The following is a 16,558-nucleotide window of genomic DNA, read 5'->3' as shown; positions in this document are numbered from 1 at the left end:
CTGATTATCAGTCAACCATCTTTTTAGCTAATGTTTAAAGCATTGTATGTATGCTGCTGTCTGATGCTGATGGGGACACTTTTGCACAGCCTTTGCAGAGTCACATCTACGTCTGTTTATCCTGATGGTAAAAACGTTTGACATAAATGGTCGCCGAGCCCATTTGTAAGACAAATTTTGTGACCAGATTTTTTTCAAAGCTAAGTAAGCTGCACTGTTAAAGCATTAGACTGCGACTGTGTTATAATACAGTAAATTATATTGGGGGAAAATCAGGGAAAACATTTTAGCTGCACGAACAGACACTTTATTAACTATTTATTTATTTTTCAGTGTGACAACCTTTTTAAATTTAGGATTTAAAAGAGAGTTTAGAGCCTATTAAATTTCCCAAATATTCATCACAATCAGCAGTTTTTCTGCAATATGTAAATATTACTTTCTAGACTGTCCTGATTTGGTGAAAAACACACATGCTGTTTTAGAAACTTTTAACCAAAGACGAGAATGATTCAGCCTTCCTTTTGTGGTTTCCTGCTAACCTTATTTCTTCTCGTAACTTTGTATGGTCTTAGAGAAACAATCTGACTATCTTCCTTTAAATCGACTCCTAGTAGCGAATGACCCCAAATAATTCACTGATTGTTTTTTCTGAAGTGTTCTTTTCCTTTTTTTCAGGAGTCCAAATAACTTTTGTTTTCTATAAAAGTAACATCTTTAATTTGCCAGTGAGGTAATGATCAGTCAGTCCAGTAGTCATGTTATAGTCATACCCATTATAATAACCTCTTTATTAAAGCATTACATTCATTTAACACAGCTAGAAAGTTATCATACAATCATTATTTGATGAGGGTGGCCTGTAAATAACTATCAAAGTAAAAGTCATTTGTGGAAATAACACTATATTAAGGCCAATGCGTTCTAATTCAATACAGTTTTTCCACTGGCTTAAATCACTGCGAATACCCTCGTCCATAAAAACCATAATCCCTTCACCTTTTGCAACTCCACTCTCTTCTGTAGATGTTGTAGCCAACCACATTTAGTGCAGCAGAGCCATAATTTGTAGGAAAAAGTCAGTTCAGTTATTGAGAGCCAGAAAGAGAGCCAGAATAGCAGTTGGGTGTAAATAAGATAAAAACCCACAACATGCATGCAGGGGATGATGGAAAACTATAGTCAGGAAGAATAAAGAAGACTCAAGACAGGCAAAGAATAAAAGGTCAAATTTATTGATTAAAAACAGATGAATAGTGATTATGATTTAGGAAGTATGGCAAAGTCGTCAGGTGAATGACCTTCAGTCGGCTTTTCTGTCCACTTCCAAACACAAATCCTTTCTACTAAGGCAAAGGTCTTATCAACACAGAGACAACAGGTAAGGCCAAAGAATCACTCACAACAAAGAAGCACCAAGCTTCATCGGAGAAGAACAGCCATCATTTTATTCAGTTAATGTGCTTCAGAGCCATTCATGCCGAACTCCCTCCTAATGTTTCACGGGGTAGCTGCATGGAGCCCCAGGTGTTGCCAGGCAACCCTACAGGCATTTGTAAACAAAGAGCAGAAGTCCTTTTCTTCTGACAGACAGACCAAAGACTGACCATGAACGCACGAACTACACTAGCTACAGTGTGACTGTGGTGTAAATCCGCCTAAATGTGATGAAGTTACGAAGTGACTAAGTCAGCCATGAGTTCAAGCACACTGTCTGCTGTGATAGAGAAGCTGATTCGCAACCTATGTCTGAATGACTTTCCCGGTGGAAATGGCACATGGGTAAGTATCTTAAACACTGACTTGTCTATAAATACTTTAGAGTCTAAGACATTAAAAACATGGATTCAATCTGCAGAGAAACACCAAAGGGAGTGCGGAGCGAGCAGAGATGGAGTCCACGGATGCTCTCCTGGATTTGCTGAGCTGCCCTCATTCTCCATGGCGCCATGATGTAATGTGGAGCCCTCAAGCTTTGCCTCTCAGACAGCTGGCTGTGCTCACACCTGAACGCCTCCACGCCCTCTTCATTTACAACTACTTCACTTCACTTCGTATTGTTGACAGAGACGTGAGTAGGCCTCTCATTAGGGGTGCACTGGTGTTCACTGGTAGCCTATGGCAACAGTCATTGATCAGTCTATGATCCACAGTCATTCAGAATAAAAAATGTTGTACCCCAGATTGAGAAGGAACCATATAAGGTATCTTCTCTGACTGTGATGTGCAACATAAAAAGTAATAATTTTAATAAAACTCAAAAAACAACAGTTGAAAAAGAAAAAGAGTTTTGTAATATGAAGGGTTATTGGGGGTGAATTTTATATTTGTCCCAATGTTAAACTGCTGTCAGTTTGTGTTTCTTCGCCACAGATTAGCTCAGAGCTACCAGTTTGCCTCGGATGACTCTTCACCCCACTTTTATCGTATTTATCATAGCACGGATTTATTTAATGTTTGATGTTTTTACACATTTGTAAAGGTTTATCTTCTGTCTGTCTGCGTGTTCAGGTAACAGCCATTGACGGTGGCCTGTTGAAGTTCTCAAAGCTGGAGGAGCTGGTGCTGAGTGCTAACAAAATCTCAGAAGTACCCACAGTACACCTTCCCGGCACTTTAAAGGCAAGTCCCAGTCCTGCTTCAGCTTGAATTTGCAGCTCTTAACAGATTAAGTGTAGACAGCATTGTTATCATTTAAATGTGATACATGATTCACCAAAAACACTAGAGCTGTCCCATTCTGCATCATCAAAGGCGACACCCTTGCTTTCAGATTTACCCATGAGATCAGACGTTTAAATACTCTCATCATTGCCATAAATGTCATGGTAATTTTGGACTTTAAATGATTTCTTTGAACTGTATTTTTTCCAGAGTACAATGATTGTACAGCATACCTCTCATGATTTAACAAAAACAACAACAAAAAAGAAATTAAATGCACAAGTTTGAATTTATTTTGGATTTTCTCTGATCCACACAGGGCCAGAATCATACAAATATACAATATGAACATGACGCACAATCAGTAGTTCCTCTTTGCAGCATAAAAGTATTTGTTTGTCAGCACTCACTGGATCGACCAATACTTAGGAACAATGAAAACATTCATGGAACTCAGTGAAAGAATGAGAATGAGAATGCAAAATTACACAAGTTGGGAAAGTCTCTCTCAGCCATCTCTCAACAACTTCAGGTTTCAACATCATTACTGACCGTGTCACCACTTTCCAAAGTGTGGAGGAAGACCCATATGATCACCATCAGAAGAGATTGCTTGGGATGTTCATGAAGCACCGAGGCTCAAGCCTGCCATGAGCAGTTGGACAGTGTTACTCTCCAACAGTGAAGCCAGTCTTATATCTCTATGAACTGAGAGGGTGCTGACAAGAAAGAAGTCCCTGCCTTAGTTGAAACCTTTAAGCTCAGTTGAATGAAGTTTGCAAAGCCCTCTGGAGAAAACTTTTATGGTTAGATGAGACAAAGACTGAGCTATTGAGTTTAGAGGAATCAAGGTGAGCTTTCAAATCTGAGAACACTGTACCAGCTATCAAGCATGGCGGCCAATGCATCATGCTCTGTTTTGCTGCCATTTATATTGTCACATTGCAACACATGCAAGTGGATAGAATAACGAAGGAGGAGGACTACCTCTAAATCTTTAAACTTCACCTCAAATCAACAGCTACATGGTTGAAAGTTGGACACATTTGGCAGTCCCAGCAGGACAATAATCCCAAACTTACTGGTTTTGGAATGGACACAGTAGGCTAACATTAAACTTCCCTTAATGACCTTCCCAAAGTCTGGTTAAAAGCTGGGTCTGTGCCAGCAAAATCAACCAGTTTGAACTCTACCAATTCTGCCAAGAAGAGTGGTCAAATATCCAGCCAGGCTACCAATAGTGTCTCATCCAGGTGCAACTTGCTAAGGGGCGTTTAACCAAATATTAGTGGAGGTGTATGTAAAAGTCTGAGCCTCTGTGTACATGTTTACCCTGTGTGAAGACGAAATCCAAAATAAATTCAAACTTCTGCACTCAATTCTTGTTTTTTAAAGTCATTAAAGACACGTGTGCTGTAAAAACTTTAAACCACGGAAAAATAACAGTTCAAATTAGCGCTAAACCCATGATGAGTGTGTGTAAATTCTGAACACAAGCGTCTGTGGGAAAGTGGTTTTAACGTGTTGATGCACTGAGAGCTTAGCCCAGCACAGTCTGGCAGTGACGGCCTGAACGAGGGGTGCGTAGAGTCATCTGCAAATCCAGCCACACTGCTGGCTTTGCAGATGCAGTGAGAATCAGATTCAGATTCTGTGATGGAGGAAAGAGCTTCTCAGCTGTTCTCACTCTGCCACACAGTCTCTCAATCTGATTTTGTGCAGTTTCACTATCATATACTGATGCAGCTGCTCTGGATGGTCTTGATAGTCCCTCAGTAGGAATGTGGTGAGGATGGGAGGTGGGATGTAGGCTTTCCTCAGTCTTTGCAGAAAGTAGACATCTTGGCTATTGAGATGTTCAAGTTCTGCACCAGGCGAAGGCCGAGGAATTTGATGCTCTTGACAACCACAGCCTAGATAACACGAGAAGGTGACAATGACAAGTGCTGCAACCAGTGTGCAGTGTCACACTTGCTCTTTTGCTTTCTCGTTCTCGCTCTTTGTTCCCTCTCTCTTTCACTCTTCATATCTTTTATCTCTCTTTGTCTCTTTCGTTCAGCGTGCACACAATAACACATACATGCCAAGGACTGTGAAGCCTTAAAGTTTTGGGCTTTAATGCACAATCAGACTGACAGCTCAGCAGCTCAGCTCAATCAGTCCTTGGTGTTTGTTTTGTTTGTTTCTTTTTCATTTTCAGATCTATGGTTTTATAAGTGATGATGACGCCCAGCAGGCTTTTATCTGAAAGTTCAGAGAACAAAGTGTAGCTGATGCTCCATGGAGATGAGTGAGTGACACATTTTGAACATGTTTCTTTCAAAGATTTTGGAGCTACGTGCAAACCGGCTGTCGTCTTTAGACAGCCTCGCCAGCGGTGCTCCTCCTCCCCACCTGCAGTACCTCGGCCTCGGCTCAAACACTCTGGGTTCCCACAATGATGTCACTCATCTTACTGGAAGACACTGGTTAGTTCATAATACACACCACAGATGCACAGACACACAGACATACACACAAACCGGAAGCTTTCTGGCATTTTAAGAAAACCAAACCAGGTCAAATCAAGCTTTCAAGTGCAATTGTGTACTTTCTAATCAGTCAGCAGGTGACATTACTTCATTGCAGGTTGCTTTTATGTGGATTTACTTCTCTTTCACACCTGTGTGTCATACTTGCACTGATCAAACTGAAGCAATATCAGCTGGTTTCCTGCCAAAGTGGCCACCAGAGACTAAAACACACCCTGGTGGGAGGAAAATCTTTTCATCTCACCCACAAAACTGTGAGGAAAAACCAGAGCTTTCACAGTTTTACAGAATTATAATACCAGAGGGGAATACAGGTCTGATGATGTCTGTGTCTGTTGCAATCAAAAGGAAGTATTACAGCTTCACATTAGAGCTCTGAGGCTTCTGCTCTTAATTATCACTTAAACAGAACTGCAAACATCTACAAACACAACACTTCTTTATGTCCAGTCAGGATTTTTCAGAACAGGAAGTGTTAAACATCTTGTGAAAACAGGAGTATAATGGCTCGTACAGGGGAGAGAGGAGCCTTGTTGAGCAGCTTTTGGATGGACTTCTTTTGTCCTCCACTTGTCCAGTTCCCTGAAGATTTTTTAAGGACACACTGCACACAGTGCCCATAAATGTCATGTTTTTGGGTTGTAGCTCTTTGGAAATCGTCTCATTGGTGCAAAAATACTATTTTATGCCTACCAAACTATGTTATGTTATATGTTGGGTGTAGTCTATGTCATCACCAATTCAGTTAATGAAATGGGAACAAGTGGTGTGTTTTTATTTTATTCATAGGTCAAACAAAAAAACAAGCAAAAAAAACCCCCAAAAACAAAAAACACAACAAAAACTTTACTTTGAAAATGGACAATGACAAGAAGTGTACTGAAAACGAGTGAAAAACAAACAAAACACTTTACAAAGCCTGGAAAACGAATGCTCAACACCAATTAAAAACTAGCTTGGCTCCTTGGAAGCAAAAATATAGAGAAGACTTTTACGCAGTATTTTATAAATCTACAAAAATATGATTTGAACGTTGAGTGAATCATGGAAGTGTCTTGATAGCGTGTCGGATGAGCTGTTTCTGTGCACCTTTAGTTTTTTCAAGATCAAGATCAACCCCCTTCAACCTGATAGCTGTGAAGGCCACAGCATTCGAATGATATCACGGCCTATGAATGAGCGGCTTGTATCAGGAAAATCCCAGCAGAAATTTACCATCGTAATGCAAAAATGATCAGTCAGAACAGCATCGTCATGATTTGCAGTGAATTTTATCTCCATTGGTGGGCGGCTGGATCCCCGTTGGCACACATGCAGTTTGTTATTTTAAGGGTAACTTTCCGAGTGTGACCACTGACTGCGGGTATTTTAGAGCCTGAAATTGTCTCAAAAAGACACAGTTGCATTGATGTTTATAGTTTGAAACACTAGAGGACCAAACATACAGCTTTGATTTTATTTCTTTTTTGGAGTTACGTTGATCAAATGCCTTCTGTGGCCCCCTTGGTCCATTCACTGAGACGGTGTCCCACATTTCGAATGGCGTTCATTTTTGAAACTCAACACTGTGTTAGAGACAGACGCAATGTTTCTGTTACGCAGTGAACTTTATCAGTAAAAGTTGGACTTGTCTTGGCTGTCATCATGGGTTTCCTGCAGGTTAACCTGACACCGCCCTTTGCTGCCTACGCTACACCCAAAGATTGCAGCTCACAACTGATAAACACCGCATAAGAAAAAATTAGAAGGAAACGCAGCTACATCAGTCAAGACCGGGAAACTTCAAGTAACTGGCTTAAACTAGTCAAAAGGGTTTTTACAAGTGCTCATCAGTCATTTGTGTGCCATACAATGAAACTGTCATTGGTTGCATCCCAACTGAAACCTCAGCATTAACAACCAGAACAGCAAATGCAAAAAGGAAGGAAGGAAACAAAAACGGGCATGACATCATAGACGGAGGAAAAAACAGGTTTAAAAAAGAAAAAAAGACAGAAAAGAAAATCAAAATTTTAAAAGAGAAGAAAGGCGATTTAAGTGAATCTGGGATGTTGCGGGAGGAGATTTGCATCGTGGATGCAGAATGAAATTATTACATCTGGATCTTAGATAACTGGCGCACACACCGTAGCTGACATTTAGCGATAACTGTGATAACAGCCTACAAGGATGCTGTGTCATAGCTGTTCGCAGTTGACTTGATTTTAATTTCCCAGATTAATTTCTTTGAAATTCATGACTAAATAAAGCATATTTTGAATATGACTGACGTGTTTAGATCAGGGATGTCAAACTCCTTTTATAGTGTGGGCCACATACACTTTGAACGTAATTAAGTGGGTCGAATTGGTGAAACTCCTGTATTTATATTTACTGTGAGCCCAGTGTAAAAAAAAAACAGATCAATTTTTTGATATTTTTTTTTATGTTTGACACCCCTGGTCTAGAGAAACTGTAGCTATTTTAGACACGGACGGATTTGTGTCAGTGCGACCCTGGGTGGAAATTACACTCAGGGATGAGGAGTAATGGCTCCAGCGTTTCTGTGAAAAACTATTTTGTGCTCCTCAGTTTCACTGTGTATATACATTCCCTGGCCACTTTATTAGGCACATCATATCAGCTGCTCATGAGCGTAAATATCTAATTAGCCATTCACGATGTGGCAATACAGTGCGTTTAGGCATGTATGAAACTGAGTATCAGAATGAGGAAGAAGGATGATTTAAGTGAGTTTGAATGGCAGCTGTTGATCTTCAGGGATTTCCCAGAACCATCTCTATGGGTTATAGAGAACAGGTTAAAAAAGAAAAAGTATCCAGTGTGTGTGTGTGTGTGTGTGTGTGTGTGTGTGTGTGTATTTTAGATATATATTATTATATTTTTCTTTATGAGTTTCATGTCACATTTTTTCTCATATTTTTAATTCTTTACCCTTCTGGAAGTTACACTTAGTAGCCACTTTATTAGGTATGTATGTGATTGCAAATATCTAATTAGCCAGTCATACAGCAGCAACCCAAAACAACCTGCTGACATGCAATTGGGGTGAAAAACGAAAAGCTGCTTGTCAGCTGAGAGAGGGAGATAAGCTACAGCAGCCAAAGGCTGCAGTGTGTCCCACACCTGTTAGCTAAGAACAGGAAACTGGGGCTACGATTCACACAGACTCAACATGAAAACATGGTGAAAAACATGATCCATCCTGCCTCATATCAACAGTTCAGGCTGACTGTAAAAGTGAAACTCTGTGTGTGTGTGTGTGTGTGTGTGTGTGTGTGTGTGTGTGTGTGTGTGTGTGTGTGTGTGTGTGTGTGTGTGTGTGTGTGTGTGGTGTGAGGTATTTTATTGGCACACTTTGGCCCTCTTAGTACGAACTGAGCATCGTTTAAATATCATAACCTATCTGAGTATTATCCATCCCATGAAGATGGATGGAAGATGTGTTAAAACACAGTTAATAGCTGCATGAATGAAATAAGATATCTGTCATCTTCTTTCACATCTATTTGGATCACAAGTTGTCTCATACACATCTGTCCTGTAAAGCCAGCACCTCTGTCTGTCCTCAGGCCACTGCTGGTGTGTCTGGACCTCAGCGACTGTGGGTTTCAGGACCAGCCAGCTCTGCTAAGTGGCTTGAGCACCCTGCCTTGCCTCAGGACGCTGCTGCTGGAGGGAAATCCTTTCGCGCTTGCATCTTCATACCCAGGACTGACTGTGGACAGCCTCCCGCAGCTTTCCTGTCTGGACACCTCATGGATTTCCCCGGAGGAGAGGATTCGCTTTAGGGGCTTGGCCAAGATGAGTGGTGAGTGTGTAAGCTGCCCTATGAGCCCTGTGAGCGAGGGCCCCAGTTTTCTATATAATTTTAATGCACACTGAGCATGTGCTTACAGGTCATAACATCAGAATACTTTTTACTTTCTACAGACCTGGCAGTAGGCATAGCGTCACCCACAGTGAGCGTGGGCAGGATGACGGGAATTCCAGATCCTCGGATGACTGTGGATGACAAAGCTCCCATTTTCCCTGTGGTCAGCTACCACTATTTTATCACCTACGAGTTCCTGAGGCATCAGACACCTGCTCACTTGGTGACGTATCCTTCCCACACATTTTTGGCATAGCTACAAGTTTAAATGTTTTTAAATGTTTTGGGCCTCATTCTATATTTCTAATATGGTTTTAAGCATTTAAGCTTTGGACGTACAATTGTCAGAATAAAGAGTGCATTTTGGTCAAACAAGATATTTCCTTCCTGTGTTAAAAGCTACAAGCTAAAAGACACTAATAAGTTCGTCATTTGTTGTTTCCACCTTGGTTACGCAATCTCTCTACTACACACTACATCTTCACATCTTTCTTCTTCTTCTTTATTAAAATTTTACTACAAATTGAGGTTTGTGGGTTTTTTTAACCTCACCTTTCTTTTGTTACATGTGATTAATGTATTTACTTCACTGCTGTAACTAAATTAAGAGCAACAAACAGTGACAAAATCCTTCTAAAATCTCTATCTAGCAATTTACCGGCAATCTTAAGATTTGATTTAAATTTCTAAATATCTTTTAAAAACCACTGTATATTACATTAGGTACAGTTATCAACCCTGTTTAACTTTAACAGGCTAACAAAGTTTTGCTTGCATTTACAGAAAAAGGTGAACGAGTCATGGTGAAACATAGACATGGACTTTATTTAATCCCACATTGGGGAAATTCACTTATTACAGCAGCACAAATGTGAAATTGAGATATTCATAAATTAATTAAATAAATTAATAAGAATAATCGTGAACAACAAAGGTCCATGTGCAGACGGCTATTACATGCAGTAAAATGCAACAAGATTTTTTGTACAGTTCAGTGAGAGTGAAGGAGAAATATTGTTAGTATTAATTTTACATGGCATGAGTAATATTTTTTATGTTATTATAATACAATATATATACATATGTGTGTGAGTGTGTACCTGTTTAGACATCTTTGTGGGGACCAAAAATTGGAAGTTTACTATTAGGACCAAAATCCTGGTCCTCACAAGTTTGAAGGCATTTTTCAGACTTAAAATGTGGTTTTAGTGTCAGGGTTACAATTAGGTTATGGTTAGGGTAAGGGTAAGGGTTAGGCATTCGTTTTTGATGGTTAGGGTAAGGGTAAGCGGCAAGGGAAAGCATTATGTCAATGAGATGTCCACACAAGGACGTGAGTACATGAGTACACACGTGCCATAGGACACACTTACAGTGCAGTAATGTTTAAAACAAATGTTGCATTTACTGACAGGGTTCAGGAGCATTAATAGTTTTCTTTTTTTTACTTCTGTAATATGTAAATGTATTTATTCTTCTAAAATGTCAACTGCCTGTTTTTCTACTACACATCTGTCAGATCTGATGACTTTGTGGCACAGCAGCAACTCAAAACAACCCGCTGACATTGACACTGAGCACCAGAACAGGGAATAACTATTTCACACACTGCTGATCTACTAGGATTTTAACACACAACCATCTCATACAGACAATGCTCTAATCGCTGGAGAGATTGTAACTCCACTTTCTATGTCGTAGACAGCAACAAGTCTTTAACGTCACAAAAACACAACACACAAGCCACACACTTCAGTCAAAAAGGAAAACGAGCACATAATTTCCTAAATTTAAGCACACAACTGGGAGGAAAAAAGTACCACAGAAGTAAAATTATCCCATTACTCCAAATTGAAATTGTTTTTTTTTTTTTTTACAGAAACTTGACACTGAGACAAAATCTGACACAAGATCTGTGACTGAAGGCCAACGATCAAACGAGAACGGCGAAAAACAGATGTCCAAACAAGATGGCGGCATTCTGAACTCAGAGAAACCCAGTTGTGGCAACACATGTGGTAATAACACTTATCTCATCTGACCTGTGTGTCTTTGACGTAAACTTCTGACTGCAGATGAAGCACAGCAGACACTGTGACAGCTTTTTGTACAGAAATATACAAAACAAACAAACAGGGTAGCACGCAGTGTATAACAATCCCTCTTTGATATTTTGATTTCTTAAACTCGGTGATGTGTCCTGTTCAAATGAGAGAATTTTTCTCTTATAAAGTTTGTGGAATTTACACAAGTGCTTTAAAGGAAACTACAGTCAGATCAGCCGATGAAGAGCTGTATGCCTACATAACCTGAAACCAAATGACAAACCTGATCTTTTATCGCCTTCATCAGGTGTCAAAGGCACTGATGAGCAGCCGGTTTATGTCTGATTTACTTGTGTGTTTTCTTTTACTGCAGTGTGTAGTCATGACGATTCAAAAGCTGGACTTTTTTGTATGTTTTTCTTATTTACTCCTCAGCAGTGTTAAGGCACAGCACGTCCAAGCTGTCGTGGTCAGAGAGCATGGACTTCGGTGACACGCAAACCCACACTGTGAGCGCTCTGGGAGATTTAAAGAAATTCCTCAATCGGGGACTGCGTTTATGCTTAGAGGAAGAAAAGGTACAGAAAGTCAGGTTTGATAGGTTGTGTGATTGCACAGGCCTGCAGCCAAATTTTTCTGATTCACTGAAAGTTCTTCACTGAAACCTGAAATGACTCAAAGGCACTTTGAAGAAGTTAAAGTGCTTCATTGGGGTCATCTTGAAAAGGGTGGAGTGCCCACTCCGGGTCAGGGACGAGACCCTGAGTTTAAGTATCTCGGGGTCTTGTTCATGAGTGATGGGAGAAGGGAGCGAGAGATCGACAGACGGATTGGTGCAGCGGCTGCAGTGATGCAGACGTGTGAAAGCTGAGTGTGAAAGCAAAGCTCTCAATTTACCGGTCGATGTACGCCCCTACCCTCACCTATGGTCAGGAGCTGTGGGTAGTGACCAAAAGAACGAGATCGTGGATAGGTCATTTTGTAGCTGTGGCAGAGCTTATCTTGTTCCTCTGTGCGCACTAGGGTAGATACCGGTCCTGTTGATGGCTTAAGGACCTTCTACGGCCCTGTCCCGCTCTACTAGAGTAACTGTCTGTCTCCTGGAATCTCTTCCATGCTCTTGAGACTGTCCTGGTCCAGGTGTTACCTCCTATCACCAGCAGTGACACAGATCCTACTGCCAGCAACCTCCACCTGTAAAACCATTCGTGTTATGGGGGTTGTCTTATTGTTCTCACTGTAGTGCACCTGTTGTTAATTTCATTAACACCAAAGCATCTGAAACTGTTTAAAAAAAACCCTCTGATACTAAACTGACCTGATCAATATCCCAGAAGTTTAATCGACTTGATGCTGCACTCTGATTAAAAAGAGTTCCAGTTAATGTTTCATATTACATCTTCTCTATAGATATAGTTTTTCAGATTTTTCATTTATGATTAAAAGTCCACTATCCAAATAAGTGATAGGCAATCATTTACTCAAGAGTCCACATGATAACCTTGGGCCTGTTCAGTACTAATGTTGTCTCTGAAAGCTTATCTCTCCACAACAGTCACAGTTTATCATGCTGTCCAGAATTAATTGGTTAAACCTAAAAATAAATATATTAGAAGCAGGAGACAATGAGCTATTTTAATTACAATATTTAGAATCAGCATATATGAAGTATTAGATCCCTGATTTGTTTCCTGGAGGAGACACAAACCCAACCTCAGCAGGTCACAAGCATGTGTACTCGTACTCAGGGTCTCAGCCCTCCTGAGAAATGGGAGGTTCCCATCAAGTCATTTGGTAGCAAATCAAACACGCAGATGTAATAAGGGAGGAAGGCACCTTACCAGATTTAGCACATAGAACACCAGAAATATTCCATTTCATTTCTGAAGCAGACAATGAGCTGAAGATTTGTTGGCCAGTGTGAGTCGCAAAACGCATCGAAACTCATAGTTTGTGGTTTTAGGTCCTGTCGTGGCCTGCAGCTTCTGAAGAAGTCCCGCTGGCCAAAGCCAACCAAACTGGAAAAGAGATGAAAGGCAGGAGGGAGAAAGAAGTGAGTGTATCATGTAATACCATTGAACTGTAGGTACAGCCATCACCTAACTCATCGACTGCAGACACAATAATGAACTTATTTTCAGGGAAATCTTGCACTGTTGTGGAACGTGGAAGAAACTTGGTGATGTGGACAGATACTCTGATTTTTACGTCTGGGTTCAGTGTCGGAAGCTATGCTTTATTGCATACTGTATATTCCTTTCAACACTGATGGTGCCTTTACTTCAGAGATGCAAGCTTTTGACGAGTGTCAGGGGTGATTTGTGTAACACTAGGCGAAAGCATATAAAGGTTCAAAAGTTCAAAATGGACCAAAAAGTGACCCTTGTGGAATCCCAAGAGTTGTTTCTGTTTGGTGCTTATCATAAATACTGAGAGATTAAAGGTATGCACATTTTTTCAGTTACGGTGGAGTGGGTGGAGACAAGTGTCAGGGGAATAGCAGTAAATCTAAAAAAACAACAAGTTCATGTTTATATGTGGCACCTTCTTTTTTGCATAACAGACCTTTAACATGCATGTGATGGCACAAGGAACTGTGATCTCAGATGAATATTTCTGGAGGTGTTCCTGAGTCCATGCAGCGATTTCTGTGACATGTTTTTAATGCAGCGCTGCCTGACGATCCAACGATCTCTTGTGTACAGAGATTCCTCCAGATTATCTGAATCTGTTGATTTGATTATTCTGAAATCATTTATAGATGCAGTTTTTTGCAGGTTGGTGAACCTCTGCCCATTTAAGTTCTGTGTAACTTTCCCTCTATAAGATTAAATCCAATCATGTTACTGACCAGTTGCCAGTAAACCTAGTTGTAATGGTCACTTTCTTTTTCAGGTTTTTGTTGCCAATAAAAATATTAACTCACTCACTTTAAACACTTTCTGTGTCCTGTGGTGGATAAAATGTGGGTTTATGCATTCTGGTTTTATTTTATTTATTGATTTATGTTTATTTTTTTAGAAATGGGGTTGTAATCAACAGAAACATAATAACCGCAGGGAAAGCCTCGATGGGACTGTATATAAACAGAAAGTTATTTAATGTCACTGGTCTCTTCTTTATAGTCTAAAGACAAAAATAAAAAATCTGTAGCTGAGCTGGTCCAAGATGCCCCGATCAGACGAATCCTTGGCTCCGTGCACATCCCCCTGCAAAGCCTGGTCAGAGGAGGCCAGCAGGTTAAAGTCCTCTGTGACTTTGGCGAGCTGCACACAGACTCTGAGGTGGAAGCAACACAAACACATCAAAAGGCAAGTTTGCACATATGAGTTTATGTTTTGCTGAGATATTATTCCTGTTTTCTGGATGAGTTACATGGGACAAAGGTTAAAATAGGAAAATCCATCCAAAAGAGTAGCATTGTAGGAAAGGACACAAAAAACAAATTGACACGTCTGGGCTATTTTTTTCGTACATCTTTAGGATTTGGGAAGGAAAAACAAAGAGGACAACAAGAAGGAGGACAAGGAAACAAAAGGGAGACAGCACAATGCAGCATCGTCAAAAGGTTAGCGAGAAGACTGCTTCATGACAAAAATGGCTTTGACATACATAAGACAGGATAAAAGCACCAGACCACTTTGAGAGTCAGAGCTGCTGTGGTCTGTGTCTAGGAGAGGATATTAAGAAAGAAGGCAAAGAATGAAATTGCGTCATTAGTCAGTGAGCTTTTCTTTTTCCGTCTCTGTAATCCTGCGTGATGTCGGCAGATAAAGAGAAGAAGTCACCTGTGGTGCACGACTCAATAACCAGCCAACAGGAACCAGTGATTGTGGAGCTGATTGTGGAGCTGAAGAAATGGCAGACTGCATCTGAAGCTCACCACTTCCTCCTGCCACAAACCTCCTAAGGCAGACTGCTCTCCCCGTGGTCCATTTGTCCTTCCTTCCTCATGACTGTTAACTGTGACCGTATCGTTGAGATAACTGCATAATAAATTTCTTGCCTTTGCAAAGTCCGTACTTAGGGCTAATTCAGAACCTCAAATTAAATATCATACCCAACTTTGTGTTCATGTGACATGGAAAAACCATCCAGACTGACAGATTCCATTTAACTACATGGAAGCTATTTTTTGAACGTAAATCCACTCAGTGAATCACCATCTTGTGGTGGTGGAGGGGTTTGTGTGTCTCAGTGAGCCCAGGGGCTATGTTGCTGAGGGGTTTTGGCCTTAAAGCAAATTAGTCCTGTATGAAGGGCCAGACAAAGAGTGATTCAGAGGACCCCTGTAGAAGTAAAGAAATCAAGAGAGTGAATTACTGTGCCCAAGATGGGGTTACCAGGGCCCCTGCCCTGGAGCCAGTCCTGAGGAGGGTGGTCAAGTGAGAGCGCCCTGGGCCCGTTGGACCCAGCCACTCCAGTATGGGGGGTTCAGTGATGGAGAATGTCGGCACTGAACCCCGTTAGAGCCTAACTTTTTATATTTTTTCAAGTGACAAAAAGCAGTTGTGGTAACTTTATTAAATTATTAAAGTGATTATCAAAGCTTAGATCACTGTCGAAAAATAATGCCAAGCTTCCTAACTTGTTCACTGTGTTTCAGAGAAAGGATGATAAATTATTTTATGTCTTTGACTTTTTGGAGTAACAACAAATATTTCCATCTTATCTGTTTTCACTTCTGAAAAGTTTCTAGAAAATTTATCAAGAATCTGACCCGTTAAACAAGTTAAATTGTGATCCTTGAAATGTCTCTGTGAAAGAATCATAATACATCACTGTTGACCTTCAGGTCATCAGTGACTTCAGTAAGAGCCGTTTCTGTGCTGTGGTTGGTTCTGATTGGTACTTATCAGAAATACTGACATTAAAAGTATGAATATTTTTTTTCAATTATGGTTGAAGTGGGCGGAGACGAGTGTCAGGGGTGAGTCCTGACAGAAGAATAGCAGCAACAGTGAAAAGGACTGTTTATAAGATGGCAGTGAGACCTGCTGTGATCTATGGTTTGGACATGACAGCCCTGACAAAATGGAATGAGACCAGGATGGACACATTAGGCTGAGTGGTTTGGAGACAAAATTAGAGGCAATGCTGAGTTGGTTTGGACATGTGCAGGTGGAAGATTAGTGGTTACAATGGACAAAGGATGCTGAAGGTGGAACCGTCGGGCCAGAGGAAAGGAGGAAGACTACAGTAGAGGTTCATGGATGTAATGAAGGAGGACATGCAGGAGGTTGGTGTGACAGAGGAGTATATCACAGATCATAGCGCTTATAAATGAGTCTTACAGCAAATATGAAGTCCTTATTAAAGGGGATTGATAATATAACCAGGTGTTAAAATATATTAAATAAAATAAGCCCGCCAGGCAAGTGCTCCAGATTTGGCTTCTGGAGTTTTCTAAGTGTGCCTCTATGAACACGTTTGCAGTCCATTAA

General features: G+C 40.6%; 1 protein-coding gene across 2 annotated transcripts; it reads left to right on the top strand.

The window, feature by feature from the left end:
* Window positions 1-1,573: 1,573 nt before the first annotated feature.
* On the top strand, window positions 1,574-15,170 carry LOC102782529 (leucine-rich repeat-containing protein 43-like). 2 transcript variants are annotated; one of them, XM_087848723.1, is made up of 12 exons: window positions 1,574-1,782; window positions 1,859-2,071; window positions 2,512-2,622; window positions 4,990-5,132; window positions 8,768-9,006; window positions 9,129-9,292; window positions 10,949-11,087; window positions 11,553-11,692; window positions 13,078-13,167; window positions 14,240-14,425; window positions 14,598-14,682; window positions 14,885-15,170. In XM_087848723.1, the coding sequence occupies exons 1-12, from the start codon at window positions 1,696-1,698 to the stop codon at window positions 15,022-15,024; spliced, it is 1,737 nt and encodes a 578-aa protein (XP_087704849.1). In that variant the 5' UTR covers window positions 1,574-1,695; the 3' UTR covers window positions 15,025-15,170. The 2 variants fall into 2 exon arrangements, with proteins under 2 accessions (XP_087704849.1, XP_087704848.1); XM_087848722.1 differs by having other exon boundaries at window positions 11,550-11,692.
* Window positions 15,171-16,558: the final 1,388 nt, after the last annotated feature.

This window comes from Neolamprologus brichardi, chromosome 12, assembly GCF_056152115.1.
Source record: "Neolamprologus brichardi isolate AB-2024 chromosome 12, ASM5615211v1, whole genome shotgun sequence".
Taxonomy (NCBI): domain Eukaryota; kingdom Metazoa; phylum Chordata; class Actinopteri; order Cichliformes; family Cichlidae; genus Neolamprologus; species Neolamprologus brichardi.
The sequence above is the reverse complement of the archived record's forward strand: the minus strand, read 5'-3'. Positions and strand labels throughout refer to the sequence as shown.